Source organism: Python bivittatus, unplaced genomic scaffold, assembly GCF_059951505.1.
Source record: "Python bivittatus isolate LINGU-HERP-01145 unplaced genomic scaffold, Pbiv_v1 ctg000700_np1212, whole genome shotgun sequence".
Taxonomy (NCBI): domain Eukaryota; kingdom Metazoa; phylum Chordata; class Lepidosauria; order Squamata; family Pythonidae; genus Python; species Python bivittatus.
This window is the reverse complement of record NW_028277098.1, coordinates 36,513,045-36,533,166: the sequence shown is the minus strand read 5'-3', so window position 1 is coordinate 36,533,166 and position 20,122 is coordinate 36,513,045. Positions and strand designations below refer to the sequence as shown.

At 36.7% G+C, this 20,122-nt stretch overlaps 1 protein-coding gene across 1 annotated transcript in view; it reads left to right on the top strand.

The window, feature by feature from the left end:
* LRRC7 (leucine rich repeat containing 7) overlaps nucleotides 1-20,122 on the top strand; it is a 128,196-nt gene that overhangs the window by 86,170 nt on the left and 21,904 nt on the right. Inside the window, exons 15-20 of the mRNA XM_088153812.1 lie at nucleotides 1,172-1,222; nucleotides 2,379-2,579; nucleotides 5,755-5,866; nucleotides 8,219-8,399; nucleotides 9,392-11,069; nucleotides 18,588-18,737. Of these exons, the coding sequence (XP_088009938.1) occupies nucleotides 1,172-1,222; nucleotides 2,379-2,579; nucleotides 5,755-5,866; nucleotides 8,219-8,399; nucleotides 9,392-11,069; nucleotides 18,588-18,737 (2,373 nt within the window). The remainder of the gene's footprint in view (nucleotides 1-1,171; nucleotides 1,223-2,378; nucleotides 2,580-5,754; nucleotides 5,867-8,218; nucleotides 8,400-9,391; nucleotides 11,070-18,587; nucleotides 18,738-20,122) is intronic.

The following is a 20,122-nucleotide window of genomic DNA, read 5'->3' as shown; positions in this document are numbered from 1 at the left end:
TCAAGGTACAAACTGCATTTTTATTTTTAGCAAGCCTGTCTTTTCACTTGATTAAGCAAAAAATAGTCTAATTTAAAATGCAAAGAATGACACAGTAGTTAGGATCAACTTGAAAGCTGTAATTGACCACAGTATATAGTAGAACACAACACTATGAATTATATGTTTCAAAATCAGTTATGTCCAATGGAGCTCACAAATCAGAAGCTAGATTCTGAAAGCAAACTGAAATTATTCAGTTAAGATTAACCAGAGTTTTTCTGAAATAAGACTCTGAAACTATACTTTGATTCCAGATTCTGGATTAAGAAAAATCCTTGTTAGCCATAAATATCGTTAATACGATAACAAGAATTTATTCTGAGAAATTTTTCCAAGATTAGCTTCCAATATGCTAAGAAGTATATGTCTGCAACAACTGAAGATTTGTGAAGAATTGAAAACGTATCCTTTTAAATCCCCATACTAAAGAGACAGGTTACTTATGCCTAGTCATCTCTCATCATAGATGTAAATACAGAAAAAGATCAGCATTTTTCCTAAAATGGTTGCAAGTCTAATTAAATGGAAAGTTTTTCAAAATTAAAGTTGAAGAAACTTAAAAATACTTTCAGTGATATGAATTTAAATGACTTAAGTAAAACTCAATGTGTTCTTTGTTTCTAGAATGCTAAATATGTTTGAAGTATATCACATTGAAATGTGTGTACTACATTATCAGTCTGGGTATCTAACCAGATAGTTACTGACAGACAAATATAAGGGTGTTTAAAGGTGATTTTCTTTCACTTTCATCCAGGAAATGTAACAGAGGGTAATAATTTCATCTGTAGGTTCTTAGAACTGATCAATCTATTTGATATCTTGCCTCTCTCTGCTTGTAGTATGCACTGCAGATATCTTTCTCTTAGGTGAATATGAAGGCAATAGTTTAAGGGGCAAAAGAACTATCAACATCAAAGACCTGATTTTCAAGAAAATGCTTGTCCTAAAGCAGCCTGCTATGTACATATAAGTTGCTTTTTACATTTAACTTAGCCAAATTTTATAACACATTTTAATAACTAATTTGCATTGATGGATCTTATAACATTTGCTTTTGGTCAAGTATATCATTGTTTGCTGAATTGAATTTGACAGTAGAAATTAAAAAAGAAATTCTTCTATCCAGGAATATTGCACTTTGGAAGGTTTTTATCCCCAGCGGCATGCTACTTCTGAGGTAACTTTAAATGTGAAACATAAAAGACCATGAATAGAAAGGGAGTCTAGACTGCATTGGTAATTATCATTTTTAATATTAATATGGGAATATCTTCACCCTAATTCTATTTAGCACATCTGAGAATACATTTACCAGTGAAAGTTAATATTGATCTAAGATAAATTGGCTTTACTCAAATATCTTTGTGTAGTTAGTTTAGTTACTTTGTATTTTTAGTATCCTTTGCAATGCATGTACTATTTGCTTACATCCCTCCTGTTTTTTAGATTGTGTTGGGCTTTAGTTAAGCCATTGCCCAGGTCATGTACTAATACAAGTACTTAGATGAGCCTATCAGCATTTGCAGTCTTTAGACTGTCAATTAGAGCTGCAGTGATATTATATCCACTCATTATAGTTAAGTAGTTCTTGTGCTGGACCTGTACATTGACTTGTTATGTAATATTTTACATTTGCTACTGAGGTCTATGTTTGGATGTGCTTGTCTGTAATGCGTATTTTATTATACTTCAACATTGAGTGTAAGTTTCTACCATAGTCTGTATTTTTCACATCAGTCAAGCTTTTTTGAATGGATGCCTATTAACCTGTGTATGCTTTGGAATCTTGGCTGTACATCTATATTTTATGTTTGTGGTAAATATAGTGTCCCAGTTTATTCAAATACACTCATCTATCAAAGAAGAAAGATAATTGTTCAATATTGAATGCAATCCACCTAAGTTTCATTGTTTTCTGTAACCTTAAGGACAATTAGGCTTCTTTTGGATTGCTACCAGTATATTCAGATAAGCAGTCACAATCTTGTATTATAGATCCAGAGTGAGATTCCATATATTAGTGAATTTCTAGAATCTGCCTGAACCATTGGAGGAATATTTTGCATCATAAGTATCATGGTATAATCTTAATCAAATTGTTATATTGACAACAATGGATTGGAATTCTGCATCACCCTATTATAAATGATACTGGCTTTTGCATTTCAAAGATGCAGTGTAGCAAATGTTTTATGTTAACATTGTCTCAAACTCCTAAATTCACTGTCTGTGTTTTGCAATGTATATCACCTTGATAATCAAAGTGAAAAATTTAACAATTATACTTCTTTTCTACTTCTGCTTTTAATTTATTTTGTTAACTAAATATTTAGGTTGAAATAAATTTAAAGCGTTATCCAACTCCATATCCAGAAGATTTAAAGAACATGGTGAAATCTGTTCAAAATCTGGTGGGCAAATCTACCCATGGAGTGAGGCCTGAGAATTCAGCACCATCTGCCAGTGCAGAACAAGCTGTGAAAGACAAATTCGAGCACAAGTGGCCCATGGCAACAAAAGAGCTGTCAGTGGAGGTAACAAAGAATAAATACCAGTGCCCTTTAAATTAACGCTTTTAAAATTGAACTAGTACATATCTTTTTACTGATATTGTTATATCTCTCCAGTACTTATTAGTAATTATTATCCTGATTTAGAGATCTGGAGAACTTCTAGATCTAGACAATCTGGAGCAGTTGACCAACAGAAAGGCTGCAAGGGTTGGCATGGTTCCTCAAGAGTAAATAGATAAAGAAGGTAGGATGCTCCATAAGGGTTTTAGGAAATATGCAAGACTCCTTGACTGCTGAATGAGAGAAACATAATTATTAGTTGCAGGATGGAGTGTTCTTTCAGCAATTTTGCACATACAATAGAAACAAATTGCACAGGTAGATGACTCTGCCCACAAGTCATTTTTTAAAAAATCATTTTTATTAACATAAAAAACTAAATAAAACCATTATGTAAAACCATTAATACAGATAATAAGAAAAGAATAATAGTAAACAGGAAACTTGCTAGTATGATGTGAAAATAATTATCAGTATAGAATGACTGTCATCCAGAATGGCAATCAATTACAGGGAGGAGTCAACTGATGAAAACAAAAGGAGGAGTAAAAACTATCATCTTTCCTGCTTGTCCTGCAACCTGACCATTAAGGCTAATTACACAGCTGTAAATGCCTTACTCAAGACAGGTTATTAAACTCTTCAATCCCACATAAAGAGTAGAGGAGGAATAAGTTGAGAAAAAGCAATAGCAAAAGATGGGAAGCAATCAAGTTTGACTTTAGATACCTTAGGCAATCATATCTTGCAGCAGAAGATATAAGAAGCTGAACTAAAACACCAAACAAGATGGGAAGTCCAGAAGCATAGTGAAACAACAGACTAAGTCTAAGAGGAACATAATAACCAGTGGTAAAATAAGCAATACTCCAAGTGTTTTAAGAAATGGTTTTTAGCACCTGCCACATATAAGGGAAGGTTTAAATATTTTACTCTGAGTCCATTCTTAGCATAGAGCTGAGAGTCATCAATCTTCTTGTAGCAGCTCGTCTGCTTTCCTGCCAAAACTTACAGCCTTCTAAGCCAGCTTGACACTTCTGCGCTGTGTAGCCTTCTGAACATGTACTCAGTATCTGTGTCTTTCTGAAGGGCTGGATGATCTAACTTCCAGATCAAGGCCTAGGTCACTTGGTCTTGGCTGAGTAGTCCCTGAGGTGGAAGGCTCTGGCGAGGCAGGACTCAGTTCCACTGTCAGGCCTACTGCAGCTTGGAACTACCGAGAGCCTGCTGTCTGCTTGTCTTCAGACATGTCTAATTATGCATCTTCAGCCAGGGGCGTGACATAATGCTTCTGTGAACAAGAGTTTGCTAGTCATGGTTCTTGATTTTTAATATGTGGGTTAATGTTTTGGATAATTTTAATACTGAATTCTGCCAGGTAATATTTGCCACTGTCTTCCAAGAGAATGCAGTTACTATTCATGCTGCTCCAAGTAACTTTTTAATTAATATCCAGTTCATTAAAGACTTGTTTCCATTAATAATTAAGAAGAGGAGAAACAGTATACTACAAAGTTTAACAATTTGGGCAGTTATCTTCCCCAAAAGTACTCTACCACTGAACAGGTAAGTCACTCATGCAGAAATATACAAAGTTATAGAGTAGGTCATGTGCCTATTTGAGTAAGATATATATTTTCTACCAGCTGGGCTTATATAGCATATGATTCCAGAGGATCAATAGAATCTTAAATCACACAAAACTTCCAGTGGAAATTTCTGACTTTCAGATATTAGTATCAATTCTGTAGTCAGTTGATATGCGTAATATGAAGAAGAGGAAGAACATTACATTAGCTAATACAGTTTTGATGAAACAACATACTTTTAACATTAACTGGCGGAAACTATTTATAGTTCTCATGTGTATGTATGTGCCTTTTGAGTTAGTGTTGACTCCTGGTGATTGCCTGGACTAGTCCCTAGAGTTTTCTTGGCAAGATTTCAGTAGTGGTTTGCCATGGCCGCCTTCCTAAGGCTGAGAGAAAGTGACTGGCCCAAAGTCACCCAGCTGACTTTGTGCCTAAGGGGGGATTAGAACTCACTCCCACTTTCTAGCCTAGTGCCTTAACCACTACACCAAACTGGCTCTCAGTAGTTCTCATAACAGTATATATTAACTGGAAATTGCAATCTGGAGGAGGCACTGAAAGTAAAGAGAGGCACCTAAGAGGAAGCCTTTTTGATATTTCACCTCTCAAATGCTAGAGTTTAAGATGTTATAAGTAGTCAAATATTTTTCCATTTCTTCATCTTTTTGCCTGATTTTAATATTCTTAATGTAACATTGATTTCTTCAGATTTTGGTTTTATTTTGAAGTTGTTTGAAATAATATAGATAAAATTTACATTTTTTTGGCAAAATTTATATTGTAAATTATGGTTTTTAACATCTCCAGTTGACAGCATGTTAAATCCAATTTTTAGAAACAAGCACTTTTTATTTAAAGGCATGTTATTGAATCTGAGCCTTTCAGATATTTTTTTTCCATAAATTGAAAATATGAAACAAATTTGAGAATGTAGATTTCAAAAGCTGGTCAGTTCAGACAATATATGATTTCAGTCAGGAAGAAGAAAAAAACATATAAAGCTCAGAATTATAATTAAGAATTTGCTAAAAGGCTGGTCACAACTTTGAACCAGGTTTTAGTTAAATCATGTTTATTCATTCCTTCATGCACTATTAGCAGGGCAGTAGTAGTTTTGAAAATTATTTGGAAGAGGTACTTCAGAACACATGGAACCTCTTTAAAACAGCCACATCTTTTTCCAGTCTCTGCAATTTCTAGTACAGCAGCAGAAGGATAGAAAAAATATGTATATGAACTTTCACATTTAATGTGAACAGTTTATATTTTCTTTAACAAGAAAATTAAAAATTACATTGAACAAAATCAGTTGCCAAAAGAAAAATTATTTTAAGCATTTGGTTTATTTTTCATTGTATATTTTAACATTTTTCCATCCATAATGTTATTAATTTTTACAGAATTCTATCATTGTAATATTTAAAATCACTATTATCGTTGAAAGTATTCTACTTTTTATGCTTTTGACAAAGTTGTTAATTTCCCATTCCCCTTTGGTAGTCTCTTTTTGATATTTAATTCTCCAATATTATTTCAATTTACAGGATTCTTTTGTACACCCTGTGAATGACATGAGGATAGGAGAACTTCGCCCCTCAATGGCTGATGCACCATTATATCAACCTAAACTTGTTCTCTTAGGAAAAGAAAAAAAAGGTACTGGATTTTTCTGAACTCCTGTGTCATAACTGGAGATAATGGGTGAAGAAAGATGCAGAACTAGTATTGTTCTTTATACCATATTCTCTTTTTTACTACTAACCAGAGCAGTTTTGAAGGGAGTACACTTAAATCAGCAAAATGGTAGTGTTATTTCTTTAGCAATATTGCCTGTTTTAGCATTTCAGAATTATGTTGGGAGTTCCAATCTGGAGTGTCACATTTGGTAATACATTATGTTTTATTTCAAAAAGGATTCTAGACTTAAAGATACCGCCATGATATGAGTTTTGTCATTCAGAATGCAAATGGCTTCTATTCTGGACTCAAGAATTTTAATTTCTGTTTTTAAGATTACCTTCTAATCATCTCTAATGAAGCAGAAATGCTTTGTGGTAAATACTTTTAAGTGTAAGATTATAAAGCATCAAACTGTTCCTGAACACCTTATGGTAGTGTGGTTGCTTACTCGCAAAACTATGTGTAAGGGTAACATTTTTCATACCACAGAGGTCATAGATTATGAACATTTGATCATATTGAAGTTATAGTTGAGAAGATATTGTATAGTAATATATATCTTGGTAATAGCTATAATACTTTTTTCAGCTGAGGAAAGAGAACTGGTCCATCTCCAACCAAAGTTCCTAGGCCATCCCATTTGTGACCTCTGCAGTTTGCTTAAGCTCATGGATAGTGTGGACTGCTGCAAAGGCATCTTTCAATAGCAAAACAAACAATTCAACTCCTCCTTCCTATCAATATAATTAATATATTTTAATCAAAGAAAAATAGTTATTTTAACAAAATATACATATACGGGTAGTCCTCAATTTACAACCACAATTGGGATCGGAATTTCCATTGCTAAGTGATGTGGTCATAAAGCAAGATGTCATGCGACCATATCGCTTAGCCACAACTATCCCAGCAGTCCTGGTTGCTGTCGTTAAATGAGAATTGCGGGTTGTTAAGCAAGTACCCATCCCAATCCAAGCCATTCCAGGCTTGGTCCCTCCCAGCCCCAAGCCTCAGTAAGGTAAGGGACTACCTTCAATTCCCCCCAACTGCCTATCTTCCCCCTGATCTCTGCCCTTTTGGCCACCCTGTACCCTGCCTGGTGGGGCAGCAAGCAGTCCCAGAAATGCACAGCACTGGGCTGCTTGCCATGCCCCAGGAAGCTGCAGCTGCCCCAGCCCAGTTCCAGCCATAGTTGCCCTCACCACCCTGCACTCTGAGAACCCTACTGCCCTGTGCTATGCCACCCCAGCTGACCTTCGCCATCTTCTTGCTTCCGCTGCTGACGAGGTGTGGCTAGCCTGGCTGCTGGGCCAGGCTGGGGCTGGCTTCATGGGGCAAAAGAAAAAGTAAAAAGCCCCAGAGGTGCGGTGTGCCAAAAAGCCCCTTTGTGCCACGTTTCTGGGTTGGGCAGAGTCTGGCTTTGTGCTGTGAAAAAAAATAAATAAAAAGCAGCCCCAGAGCTGCGGTGCACCAAAAAACCCCTTTGCGCCACAGTCCTGGGCAGAGTGGGGCTGAGTTTCATCCTGCAGGAAAAGAAAGCAGAAAGCAGTCCCTGAGCTGCAGCACACCAAAAAGCCCCTTTTGCGTGAAGGGGTTTTTTGGTGCATCACGGCTCTGGGGGTGCTTTCTGCTTCTTTTTTTTTTTTTTTTTTTTAGCGTGAAGCCCAGGCCCAGCCCAGCAGCCAGGCTGGGCATGCCTCATCAGCAGTGGGAGCAAGAAGACAGTAAAGGTCAGCTGGGGTGACAGCAGGGTGACAGGGGGCCAAACGGGTATAGATATGGAGGAGATAGGCAAGTGTGGGGAGTTGAAGCCCCTCTGTGGTCATAAGTGTGGTCGGGCTGCCAAGTGCTCAAATTTTGATCACGTGACCCAAGGGCACTGCAACGGTCATAACTTCAGGCACAGGTAGTAAGTTCCTTTGTTCAGCACCACCATAACTTCAAACCGCCATAACTTCAAACCATTTGCTGAACAAATGGTTGTAAGTTGAGGAGTACCTGTAACTGGGGGAAGCAAAACATAAAAGGATAATAGTAAATTAATACACCTGTGTAAGGCAATCTGCAATAATTGATTGGTATAATGCCCTCATGTGTGCAACCGTCCTGTGTGACTGAAGATGGAGAATCAATAATGTTGAATAACTGCCTTGGTCTTTTATGTGGAGCCCAGGCAGAGGCAGACATGTGGCTAAATGGGACAGAAGAGAATTGAAAATCATTTTTCTGGATTTAATTATAACATATCTTTTTCATATATATTTGTTCAATTTTCATTCTTCCTGGAATTTTTAATTTCATATTAACAATTTATTTTATATTTTCCAGAGTCAACTGATGAGTCTGAAGCTGATAAAGTTCACTGCATGAATAACAGTGTTTCTTCAGGCACCTATTCAGACTATTCCCCATCACAAGCTTCTTCTGGGTCTTCTAATGCTCATGTTAAAATAGGATCTTTGCAGACTACAGCTAAAGATGCAGTAAATAATTCATTGTGGAGTAACAGGTGTGTTTATTTGGTAGGACTCAAATTGACTATAGGGATATATCCCAACCATAAAGCTTAAATAAAGGGAGCTAAAAGGAATCCAGTGAATCCTAAATTTTTTTTTAAACTGGCAGCTCTCTTTGGAAACATGGGTTTATGGACTTAATTATCATTTGAACAAAGTGCAGAGGATAAATGCTCAGCCCCTAGTCATGATTTTTGTCTTGAGGATCTTCTATCCAGAATTCAGAACTTTTAATGCTTCATGAATGAATCAAAATTCTTATACCTTTCACAAATTCCCAAGTGTCTATTTCTACTGAAAATATTAATGGGAAAGCCATAAAAGGTGATGTAGTGATTATGTGTCATCTAGATTTTCTCAGTCAATATATACATGTTTAAATTAACAACAGAGCAACTTTATTCCTTGAGGGATATAGTAGATTAGATTTTGAAAGAGGCTTTGACACTGTAGGCTTAGTGCTATGTGCTTACATTTCATTAGGATATAAATGTATTCCTGAATTTATTACAAAGAAATTAGATGAGAAAGGAAGGGAGGGAGGGAGGGAGGGAGGGAGGGAGGGAGGGAGTTCTTTTTGCTTTTCTTTTGCCCCTCCCTCCTTCCCCCTCCAGTTTCTCCTTCACTCCAGTTCTGCTATTTGGATGGGAAACAATTCATTCCAAACTGATAACAAAGAAAGAGCAAAGCACATCAGTATGGCTTAGAAGTGCTTCATTGGCCTCATTGTTCACAAAATTTGTCTGTTCTGCTTGTATAATATTTTGTTTATTGTAGAATTTAAAACAAATCATCTTTGGCGTTAATAGATTGCCCAAATCCCCAATCAATTTTCTTAGTCCACTCCAGCCTAGATAAACATTCCATTCAGTAATAGGTTGGTTAAACTATGTAGGCAATAATGATCAGGTATTTGTTAACATTTTATTCTGCTATAATTGCTTCTTTTCTGATACAGTTTTTTAAAAATATTTGTTTCTTGCAGGCTTGTCCAGTCTTTCCCCCAACCTCTTGAGACCAAGCCATTACTCAGTCAGCGGGAGTCTGCTCCAGCAGGAAATTTACAGCAACATAATGATAGGCGTCCAATGAGTGACGCCTTTGCTGACAGTTGGAATGACAGCTCTCACTATGATAACACAGGATTTGTGGCAGAGGAGAACACAGTGGAGAATCCTAGCACTAATCCCCTCTTAAGCTCTAAATCAAGAAGCACATCTGCTCATGGACGCAGGCCTTTAATTAGGCAAGACAGGATAGTTGGTATTCCCCTAGAACTTGAACAGCCCACTATCCGAAATACCCCTGAATCAGAAGTGCCTCCATCAAACCCTTGGCAGAACTGGACAAGAACACCTAGCCCCTTTGAAGATAGGACAGCTTTTCCTTCTAAGTTGGAGAGCACCCCTACTACCAGCCCTTTACCTGAAAGGAAAGACCTTGTTAAAGACTCTCCTGAAATATCTAGTACTTTTTCTCCAGGAACACCATGGGACTATCATGATTCCAATACTAACAGAAGTCTCAGCAATGTCTTTTCACACATTCACTGTCGCCCAGAGCTTTCTAAAAATATTATTTCCATCAGCAAAAGTACAGAGAGGCTTTCTCCAATGATGAGAGATTTAAAAACAAGTAGATTTAAGAAATCACAAAGTATAGATGAGATAGATATTGGTGCATATAAAATTTATAACATACCACTAGAGAACTATGCAGCTACTACTGATAACGCAGGGATACATGACAGACAAGATAAAATGTTGGGGCCGGAACATGGAATGTCTAGTATGTCTCGTAGCCAGTCTGTGCCAATGCTTGATGATGAGCTGCTGACCTATGGAAGTGTAAAGGTCCAGCAGCAGCAAAAGCCCTCTGTGACTAAAAAAGTATACCAATTTGACCAAAGTTTTAATCCTCAAGGATCAGTAGAAGTGAAAGCTGAAAAGAGACTACCACCACCTTTCCAGCATACTCCAGAATACATTCCCCAACAGACAAAAAATGTCTCTAAGGATTTGGTTAGTCCAAGAACCTATCGAGGCTATCCACCCATGGAACACATGTTTTCCTTCTCACAGCCTTCTGTTAATGAAGAGACTGTCAATACTCAGTTGTCAAGTCAGGGATCAAGGGCTGGATTTTTAAGAAGAGCAGATTCATTGGCTAGTTCCACTGAAATGTCCATGTATAGAAGAGTCAGTGAACCACATGAAATGCCTCAAAGCGATAGGTATAACAGACATCAGTATAGAGGAGCTATGGAACGCCAAAGCAGCATTTCAGTGTCTGAATCCCAGTTTCTCAAAAGAAATGGCAGGTATGAAGATGAACACCCTTCATATCAAGAAGTGAAAACCCAGTCTGGAAGCTTTCCAGTTAAAAACTTAACACAAAGGAGGCCTTTGTCTGCAAGAAGCTACAGTACAGAGAGTTATGGTACCTCCCAAACCAGGCCAGTTTCAGCTAGGCCTACAATGGCAGCTCTATTGGAAAAAATACCATCCGACTATAACTTGAGTAACTATGGTGAGAAGCCGTCAGATAACCCTGATTTAAAGACAAGGCCTACCCCTGTGAAGGGAAATGAGAGCTGTGGTAAAATGCCTGCTGACTGGAGACAACAGCTACTTAGACATATAGAAGCTAGAAGGTTAGACAGGGTATGTCTGGCATTTCTCTGTAATTAATGCCTTGAGTTTTTATATTTTTACCCATTGAAAGTTTCTGTTTGCAGTGATTAATATGCTATCTGGTAGTATTATAAGCATATTTCTGTTAAGATAGATAAGTGTGAATAAATTTCGGGAGTCCTTGAATGAGAATTGAGAAAAACTTCATTCATTTAATTTTTCTGTTTAATGCTTCAAATAGTGCTAGCTTCAGTGATGGGTTACTATTTTTTTTTTTTGTTAAACTATTTATCAAGAGACTACTAAACTGAGGCTGTATTTATGTTCTACCTTTAAAAAAAAATTATAAAGAGAAAATGAAAAGATAAATTCCACAACAAAAATTATGAAGAACTATGTCCCAGTAAGACTTTCACTGAATTGGCACAATCCAAAATTCTGAAGGACATCCAGAGGCACCCACTAGAACTGCAGAGTTTTCTCTGTGTTATGAGTAAGGCTTTTTTGGGTATGCACAGTGATAGATGTGCCATTCAGTCATGGCAGATTAATTTGTCAGTTTTCTTATCCCTTAGAGGACATTAATTAAAGGAATTAATTACATTTTTATGTTCTGATACCTAACCCTTAAACCAATTTATTTGGAAGTAAGTTAACTGATTTAAGTTGACTTTATATCTAAGTATATTTAGAAACTCTAGGGAAAAACTCCAGTTAGGTTAACTCTAAGTTGCATTCCAAATATACAAAAGAAAAAGGTTCCTAAGTAACAACGATTATCTGGTAAATGTACAGATTAACTCAGTGGAAGTAGGTGTTTTTGCAGTAGGTGGAAGTAATTACTAGTCATTGTATTATTTTGAGCCGTATTAAGATGTTGGTGTTTACTCTTTGAGTAAAATGCTTTACAGTAACTGAAATAGCCAGAAATAATTTAGAAGCCATATATGCAGAGAAAGAAGCAGTGCATTACAGAGAGTTTCAGGATTTTCTCTGACACTGTTTTTCACATCAGATTCAGTCTGAACTTGTAATTTCAGCAGAACGCTGTTGCATAGAAAGATATCCCTACGTCTTTCCCCTTATGCTGTTTTCACTGTGAGGCATGTTATTCCCAGGCCTACGTTTTCCATGCAAAAGACAGCCACTTATATCTCTTTATCCACTGAGAGTAAAAGCAGTTGAGAAAAGCAGTTTTCAGTAGGATAACCGTTTGAAAGGAAAGGATTTGAAAAACAATTTTCCTCCTGAAATTATAACGTCATAATTGTGTATAAGAAAAGAGAACATCTCCGGAAGTTCTTAGAGAACTACACTGAAAGCATTTTGAAGGAAAAGAATTGCAGAACTGGTTTTTGTCTCAAACTGCATTTTGTAGCTTAAAAAAATGTTTTTTACATTTTATACATTTTGTATAAAAAAAATGTTAAAAAGAATGAGATAACTACACTAAATGTGTACCTTTTAGTTATTTTGATTTAATTACTTTGGATTTGTTGAAAGAGCTATCTCTTTCGTAAACTTTCCCAGACATTTTTTTTAGTTTTTCTTATTTATTTTGTCTGCTGTATACTGTTCTTTTTTCATCTAGGTTGCCTTGATTACAGATCTAATTGAAGATTTTCATCCCTGTAGATTCTTGTAAAAGAAGGGCAAAATAGAGATAAACAAATATGCTAGCAAAAATACTTGAATTATTTTGGAAAATATGAAGCCCATAATACTTATGCTCAAATTCCCTGTTACAAAATTACTGTGGCCCTAACCACAGAATATATCTCAGAGTCTGTTACTGCATTTTGCATGTTTGAATAAGCATAATGAAACAAGAATGGAGTGAATGTCTGGAAGCAGTTCACAGTTCACCTGTGATTCAGTGAGAGTTAAATTAACCATTCAGTTATGATACAATCTTTTTAGTACTCCGTTATTGCATATGTAGAAAGAAGTATATCACAGAGATTTTATCTTATTTTTTCTCCCCAGCATTGCTAGTTTTCACAAACAAAACAAATATACACTGTTGATTGGTACAGTCCTATGAGCGCAGAATTATTTTTTATATTTATTTTTATTGCTTTTTAATTAATAACAAAAAAGAAAAAGTGCAAAACACAATGATAATAATGATGGAGATACATACATTGTCAAAGAGGAAAAAAACATAAAAAGTGCTTTACAAAAAAATGAAAGAAGTATGACAAAGGAAAAAAACAGTATGTCATTATAACAGTAAACAGTTACAATTCTATACATATCTAATGCAAATATTCATGTATATATTTCAAATACATTTATATGACTATCATATTTTTTAAAACTTACTGTAGTTTGTATAAATGAGTCCCATATTTCATTATACTTGTCCATACAAAGTCTACTTCTACAGGCAATCCACTCATAAGTGGCAAGTGCAATCAGGTCTTCAATTCATTGAATAAATGGGGCCATACAATTATCTTTCCAGTGCTGCAATATCAGTCTTTTAGCCATAGTAAGGGCACAGAGAATCCATTTACGTTGTCCAGTGGTTAAGTTCCATGTACTAGATATATAATGCAAGTGAATATTATCCTCTGAAAATTTTAGCTTTTGTCGCAGGGTCACATTTATATGGTCCGCTACTTTCTCCCAAAACTTAGTAGGTATAGGACATTGTAAAAACATGTGTTTTAAAGAAGCATTGTCCCCATTACATCTCCAACAAAATGCTGTCTTAAACAATCCTTTTCTATACAAACATAATGGAGTCCAATAAATTCTAAATACTATTTTTTTGTTGCATAAGTTGTAGTTTAAGGTCGATTGACACTCTTGCTAAGACATTCTCCCATTGTCTAGGCAATATAGGAACTTCTAATTCTTTATTCCACTCATCTCTTAGCATCTGCATATCAAATTGATTTATTGATAATATCTATAAAAACTAATAATACTTTTTTTTAGTTTTAAATGATTTAACAAGTTATTCTAGTATCTCGGGTGTCTCACAAACAATGTTGTTAACAAAATTTTGTAAATTTTGCCATTGGGTTACATCTGTAGATGATATTTATCTCTTAACATAGCATATGTTAAAAATTCATCTTCATCGTCTAAATTGGTCCACTTCCAATATCCAATTTTTAATATCCCCATTTCCATCCAATTTTTCCACATCACCATCTTTTTCCCAATTTTTAATGTTGGGTTTCTATGTGTGCAGAATTATAACATTTTTGATTTGTAATTTCAGTGTTAAATCATCAGGAAATGAAAACTAGAGATCTACATGGGTTTAATCTAATTGACAGTGTTTAGGGTCTTACTAAACATTTAATCAAATAGTTTTAACATCTTCATCATCATCATTGGAATAGCCATATTGGACAGTAGTAAAGTCGGTGTAGAAAATGAAGTACAGGAACCTTGTGAAGATACAGTGATTAAAAGTTCAGAAGCAGAGAATTTAAAAATGAAGTTTACTAAGTCCAAACTATCTCCCTTCACCTTCACTTTTCCATTCAGAATTATGAATACAATTAACCTGCAGTTGGAACTCTCTGCAGGGAAAAGTTTTGAATGTAAGTTAATAGGAGCAGAAAAGTGTCAGGTAGGAGAATAGATAATTACATCAACAGTCACTGATGCCATAGTCACCTCTCACTAGGACTACTGTCATGTGCTCTACATGGGGCTGCCCTTGGAAAGCTATAGCCAGTACAAAATGCAGCAACCCAAGCAGGTATGGATATCATAATATATTTGGCTGACTCCACTGCTGTGGGAGCTGCATTGGCTATCAGTTGGTTTCCAGGTGCAATTCAAGGTACTGGTTGTTCACTTTTAAGACCTTAGGTGGCTCTAGACTGAGGAACCACCTTCTGTATTCATCTGCCTGTCTGATCAGACTGAATAATCAAGTCCTTCCAGGTCCCATCTGTATGAGATTGTCATCCGATGGGACCTCAGAAGTGGGCATTTTCAATTGCTGCTCCCATACTTTGGAATTCTCTCCCTATGGAGATCCTTTCTGTTCCTTCCATCCTGGATATCATGGACCTGATTGTTCCATATAGAAGAAAGGTATGATGTGAGTGAAGGTTGGAATTTTGCAGGCACATAATTTCATATAGTTTCTGCTTATTATTTTGAGGGCAATTTTGCCCGTATTATGGGTGAGTTTATTTTTGAGGGAGTTGCTTTTTATTTTATGCCGATCTTGTTAGCTGCCCAGAGTTTTTGGAAATGGACAGCATACCAACACCCACCCCTCATTAATGAATGCAGCAGTGGGAGACTGTCAGCCCTTCAAGATTGACCAGACTAAGAAACCAAAGTCATGCATGCTAATGTTACTTTTTTTATAAGATTATCTTCCCTTCCTTTATCGTTGTGAAAACTAGGGAGGGTCTTGTCTGAGACACTTACACAGGTTACAGTTCTTCCCCGGACTCAGATTTCTTTTAGCATCACAAAGTCTTGGTTATGGCTCTTCCTCCTGTTCCTCAAGGTTATTCCTTCTTCCCATTACATTAATAAAGAATTAAAGTTATGGGGATGGAATTTCTGTATGATTGGGATTCTGTATGATTGGGTATGATGAAATCAGAGCACTTACCCTTTTGGAAATATTCTAGCTTATACATATCTGATAGGTAAATGTTGCATGATCACCCATACCATTCATATTTTTTATGGGCATTAAGGTTGCACTTGTGGAGTCGTATCCTTTGATAAAACAGCTTCCCTCTGAGATGGGAAGCTCCATAATACATATATCACTTCATCACAAAAAGCTTTGGATAATGGTTTATGATTTAAATTATATTTTTCATCATATGTGTTCACCACATTGCTCGCCTGAAGGCTCTTGGTTCCTTTTTTTTTTTCCAGAAACTTTTGTGCTTAAATAACAGGCTAAAATTTTAATCCACAAATTCTGAGTGCCAGTATGAATCAGTCAAATTATTTTATTATGTTCAAATTAATTACAAACTCTTATAGGAGCAAGGGAGACAGGGAGATTAATACTAGAATAATTATAATTCAAAGTAGGTTCTCCCCCCCCCCCCAAAAAAGTATTGCAATGAATCATCATTCTGAACAACAATGTTCATATTCTAGTCCCTGGAATAAGTGCATTAGTTTGGAGAACGCAGAAAGGGAGCTCAGAAGGCAGAAAGAAAAATATCTTATTTCTTGTCTTTTTTTTGTGCTATATAGTGCTAGAAGGCCCAGATCTAACACTGATTGCCAACCCTAAATCTGAATGCTAGGGCAAAGAAAAGGGAGAAGAATTTGTTCTAGCAAGCTATGAACATAAACCTTTAGTTAGTTTATTTTATTTTTCTTTTAATGTATGTATGAATGAATATAATGTGGCATTTGTATTTCTTTTAAAAAGAAGAAATATTACTACCTAAATATGATATGAGAGAGAAGGATTTTAGCAGTGTTTTAAATTGGCTTACCACATTCTAAGTGATACTGTCAACTTGTGTCAATATCTGGAGGCCGGTGGGTCATGGGGAGGAATTCCCTCCTCATTTCTACCTTTAGTCTTAGAGGGGGTTGCACTTCTCCCCGGAGACTAGTGCGCAATCTGTGCATCTTTGAATTTGCAATGCCTGGTCAAAGAGGAGGTGGCAGCTGTAGCCAAGAGGGCCTTGACGCAAATTCATCTAGTACACCAGTTGTGCCCATTCCTGGATTGGGAGACCCTTTGGACAGTCATGCCCTAATCACCTCACAAGTAGACTAGTCCAATGTGCTCTACATGGGGCTGCCTATAAATACTTTAAATAAATACCTATGTACATACCGACATACCACTTGGAAGTTTAGAGCTGGTCCAGAATGCAGCAGTGTGGGCAGAGATGGACATGCTGCGCTCTGCCCATGAGACTCCAGCTGCTCCTTGAGCTGCACTGGGTACTAGCTGCAGTGGCTCCTGGGATTGTGTGGCAAGCTCAGGAAAGTGGGTAGCTTTAAAGAGCTGCCAGAACGTGTTAGATGAGCAGTTCCACTTGTTCCAAATCACCTTTTTCCTTCAATCCTATTAGGCATGCTTTTAAGTATACACTAAGGTAACACTAGCATATGATCGTGTTTTAGCTGTCGAAACAAGAATTCTCTTTATATGTGGATGTCAGCATTTCTCTTTATCACTATTTAGAATAGGGATATGCTAAATCAGCCTAGTCTGTTTGGGGACCTAATAGGAATCAAGTAAGTCAGGATCTCTCTGCTTTTTCTAAATTAGATTGTGTATAGTGTATAATGCGTAATCTTTTGCTGGTGTGTATTCATCATAATTGACATAGGAATAATTTACTGTGCGTTCTGATATACAGCAGTATGTTGTGTAAAATCAGTTTTAAAATACAGCCTTTGATGGAAGAGTTTAATGAACACTGTTCTGTGTGAAATTCACCTCTTGGGATTGCTGACATTTACCAACTAATACACTAATTGTGAAAAATTCAGATATCCAGCCACATCATGCTTTGGTGTGGTTTAGCTTGTCCACCAACAAGTACAGTGGTACCTCTACTTACGAACGCCCCTACTTACGAAATTTTCGAGATACGATCAGCTCCGGCCCCAAAAATTTACCTCTACTTACAAACTCGCCTCGACTTACAAACAGGATCCGTGGCCATTTTCCGCCCGTTCCACGTGGTCCGCGGCCATTTCCACCCGTTCCACGTGGTCCACGGCCATTTTCCCGCCCGTTCCACGTGGTCCATGGCCATTTTCCACCCGTTCCACGTGGTCCGCGGCCATTTTTCCGCCCGTTCCACGTGGTCCGTGGCCATTTTCCGCCCGTTCCACGTGGTCCGTGGCCATTTTTCTGCCCCTGACACGTGGTCTGCGGCCATTTTTCCGCCCTGCCGCGTGGTCAGCGGCCGTTTTTCCACCCCTGATGCGTGGTCAGCGGCCGTTTTTCCACCCCTGACGCGTGGTCCGCGGCCGCCAGAATGGATTAACGGTAATTACATTGAACCTTATGGGAAAATTTACTTCGACTTGCGACCAACTCGACTTGCGATCAGAGTCACGGAACGGATTAAGTTCGTAAGTAGAGGTACCACTGTATCATTTTATTTGACTTTTTAAACAGTTTTTTTTTTTCTTTCCCCAAATGTGATTATTCAAAACCCTTTCTCAAAAAGCTCTGGATGATAGGGCAGAATCCTTCTGTATATTCTTCCCAATTTATTTACTTGCTGAGATGAAATATAATATTTTATTGTAAAGAGGTATGTATGGTATGGCGTTCCAGTGTTTCCTTTTTCAGAAAGTTAACTGGTTTATCACCATTGGTATGAAGGTAGATCTTGTTTGCTTTTTTTTGTCAGTGTCTTTTGATGGTAACCATTTTATGTACAACTAGCACTCTCTGTGCTTCTGTCTCACAGTGCATGCATAAGTAAGCTCCTTATTTCTTGGTATTGTTTGTTTGCTTTAATTGAGACTATGTGAAAATCATATATGTGCAATATTTTTTCTGAATAAGCATGTGTGTTCATATCTTGTCACGTGGTTGTTATTTCCCCTACTCAGACTGCTGCTTATAAACACAACACTGTTAACCTTGGCATGCTGCGCTCTGGAGGTTTGTCAGCAATGCATGCGGGCAGAAGCATGACATTAAACTTGCAGACTAAATCTAAATTTGAAAACCAAATGCATCAAGAGCTACCTCTACCGAAAGTAAGTATGAGATAGCTTGCATATATCAAACATCACATAATTAATACCCTTCCACACTCCTCTTCCTTTTTAGCTCATTTCTATTATTCATGCTTGTGTCCCAAAAGCAATCCAAAAAGCAAAGTTAAACATAATTTGCCTATGTAACCTCTTTGCTTCTCCAAGTGATTTGGCTCACCACATCTCTGTCATGCTGCTTTCTGCTCTTTTCCTGCAGACTGATGTTCTCCATATGTTAACCAGAAAAATCTGAGAGTTATGTTTCATGTTGTCGATGCTTAGGGATGTCAGTGGCATTAGTATGATACAGCTATCTAACATTACCAAAAGTTAATCACAAACTTTTTAAATTTAAGATGGCATTACAGGAATCAGAGTCTACATATATGCATTCTGGGGCCTGATTGATTAACATACAGTCTTAACTCAAGAAAAATGTCAGATGTACTATGTCCTGCTCACATCTTTTATTGTATTTGTGTGTTTCTTTATGTAGATTGCTATAGAGTTAGCTATATGTTGTATATAAGCCCATGTGTTTTTAAAAATCCAGATGGGATATATCCCACAACATTTTACAGAATTGTTCTGAATGAAGCTCAAATTAATCCATTCAGTTTCTTGATCACAAACAAATAGGCTTCTTTCGTGTTTGTGTAAATGGTATTCCAAAAGATATTACCAGATTCAGAAAGCTTTTAACATGTTAAAGTGCACACAAGTCAACAAAAAATGGCTCTGAACAGAGGATATGAATTAATGGATTCAAATTATAAAGTACCCTTTCGTATGTGTGTCCTGACACTGAACACAAGTAATGGGATTTGTATCATGATACCACCATGCACATTTTGTCCCTTACCCACTTTGCATCACTGCAGATACCTATGATACTGATGCCTCTCTGTATGTTTTCTATAATTAGCAACACTAATAATCTCCTTTCATTTTATTTCATTTTTTTTTTAACAGTCAATCTGTTGTGAGCAGACATATGTTCTTTTTCTCAGTGTATTGAAGGGTATTGCTGAAATGGGCTAGTGGATCCTGGCATTGAAATAACTAATCAATAACCAGTCTTGCTTTAGTGTCGTGATTTGTCATAATCTGGCACATCAAAGCCAACAAATTGCAAAACTATGTACATTTGTCATATATATTAATACTTCTTTTTCTCCACTGATATATATCTTCTTTTTGTATCATTTAGCTGATTTTGCATTTCTATCTATGAACTGGAAATTAGAATAACTAATGAATTGTTGCTTAAATTGCACAGTTTTATGTAGTTTTCATGTAATATAATTCTAAGGTCTTAGTCTGATTCTCTCCTCTTTATGGAAAATATTAATCCAATTTTAACTAAGACCATGGTGTGTATGAAT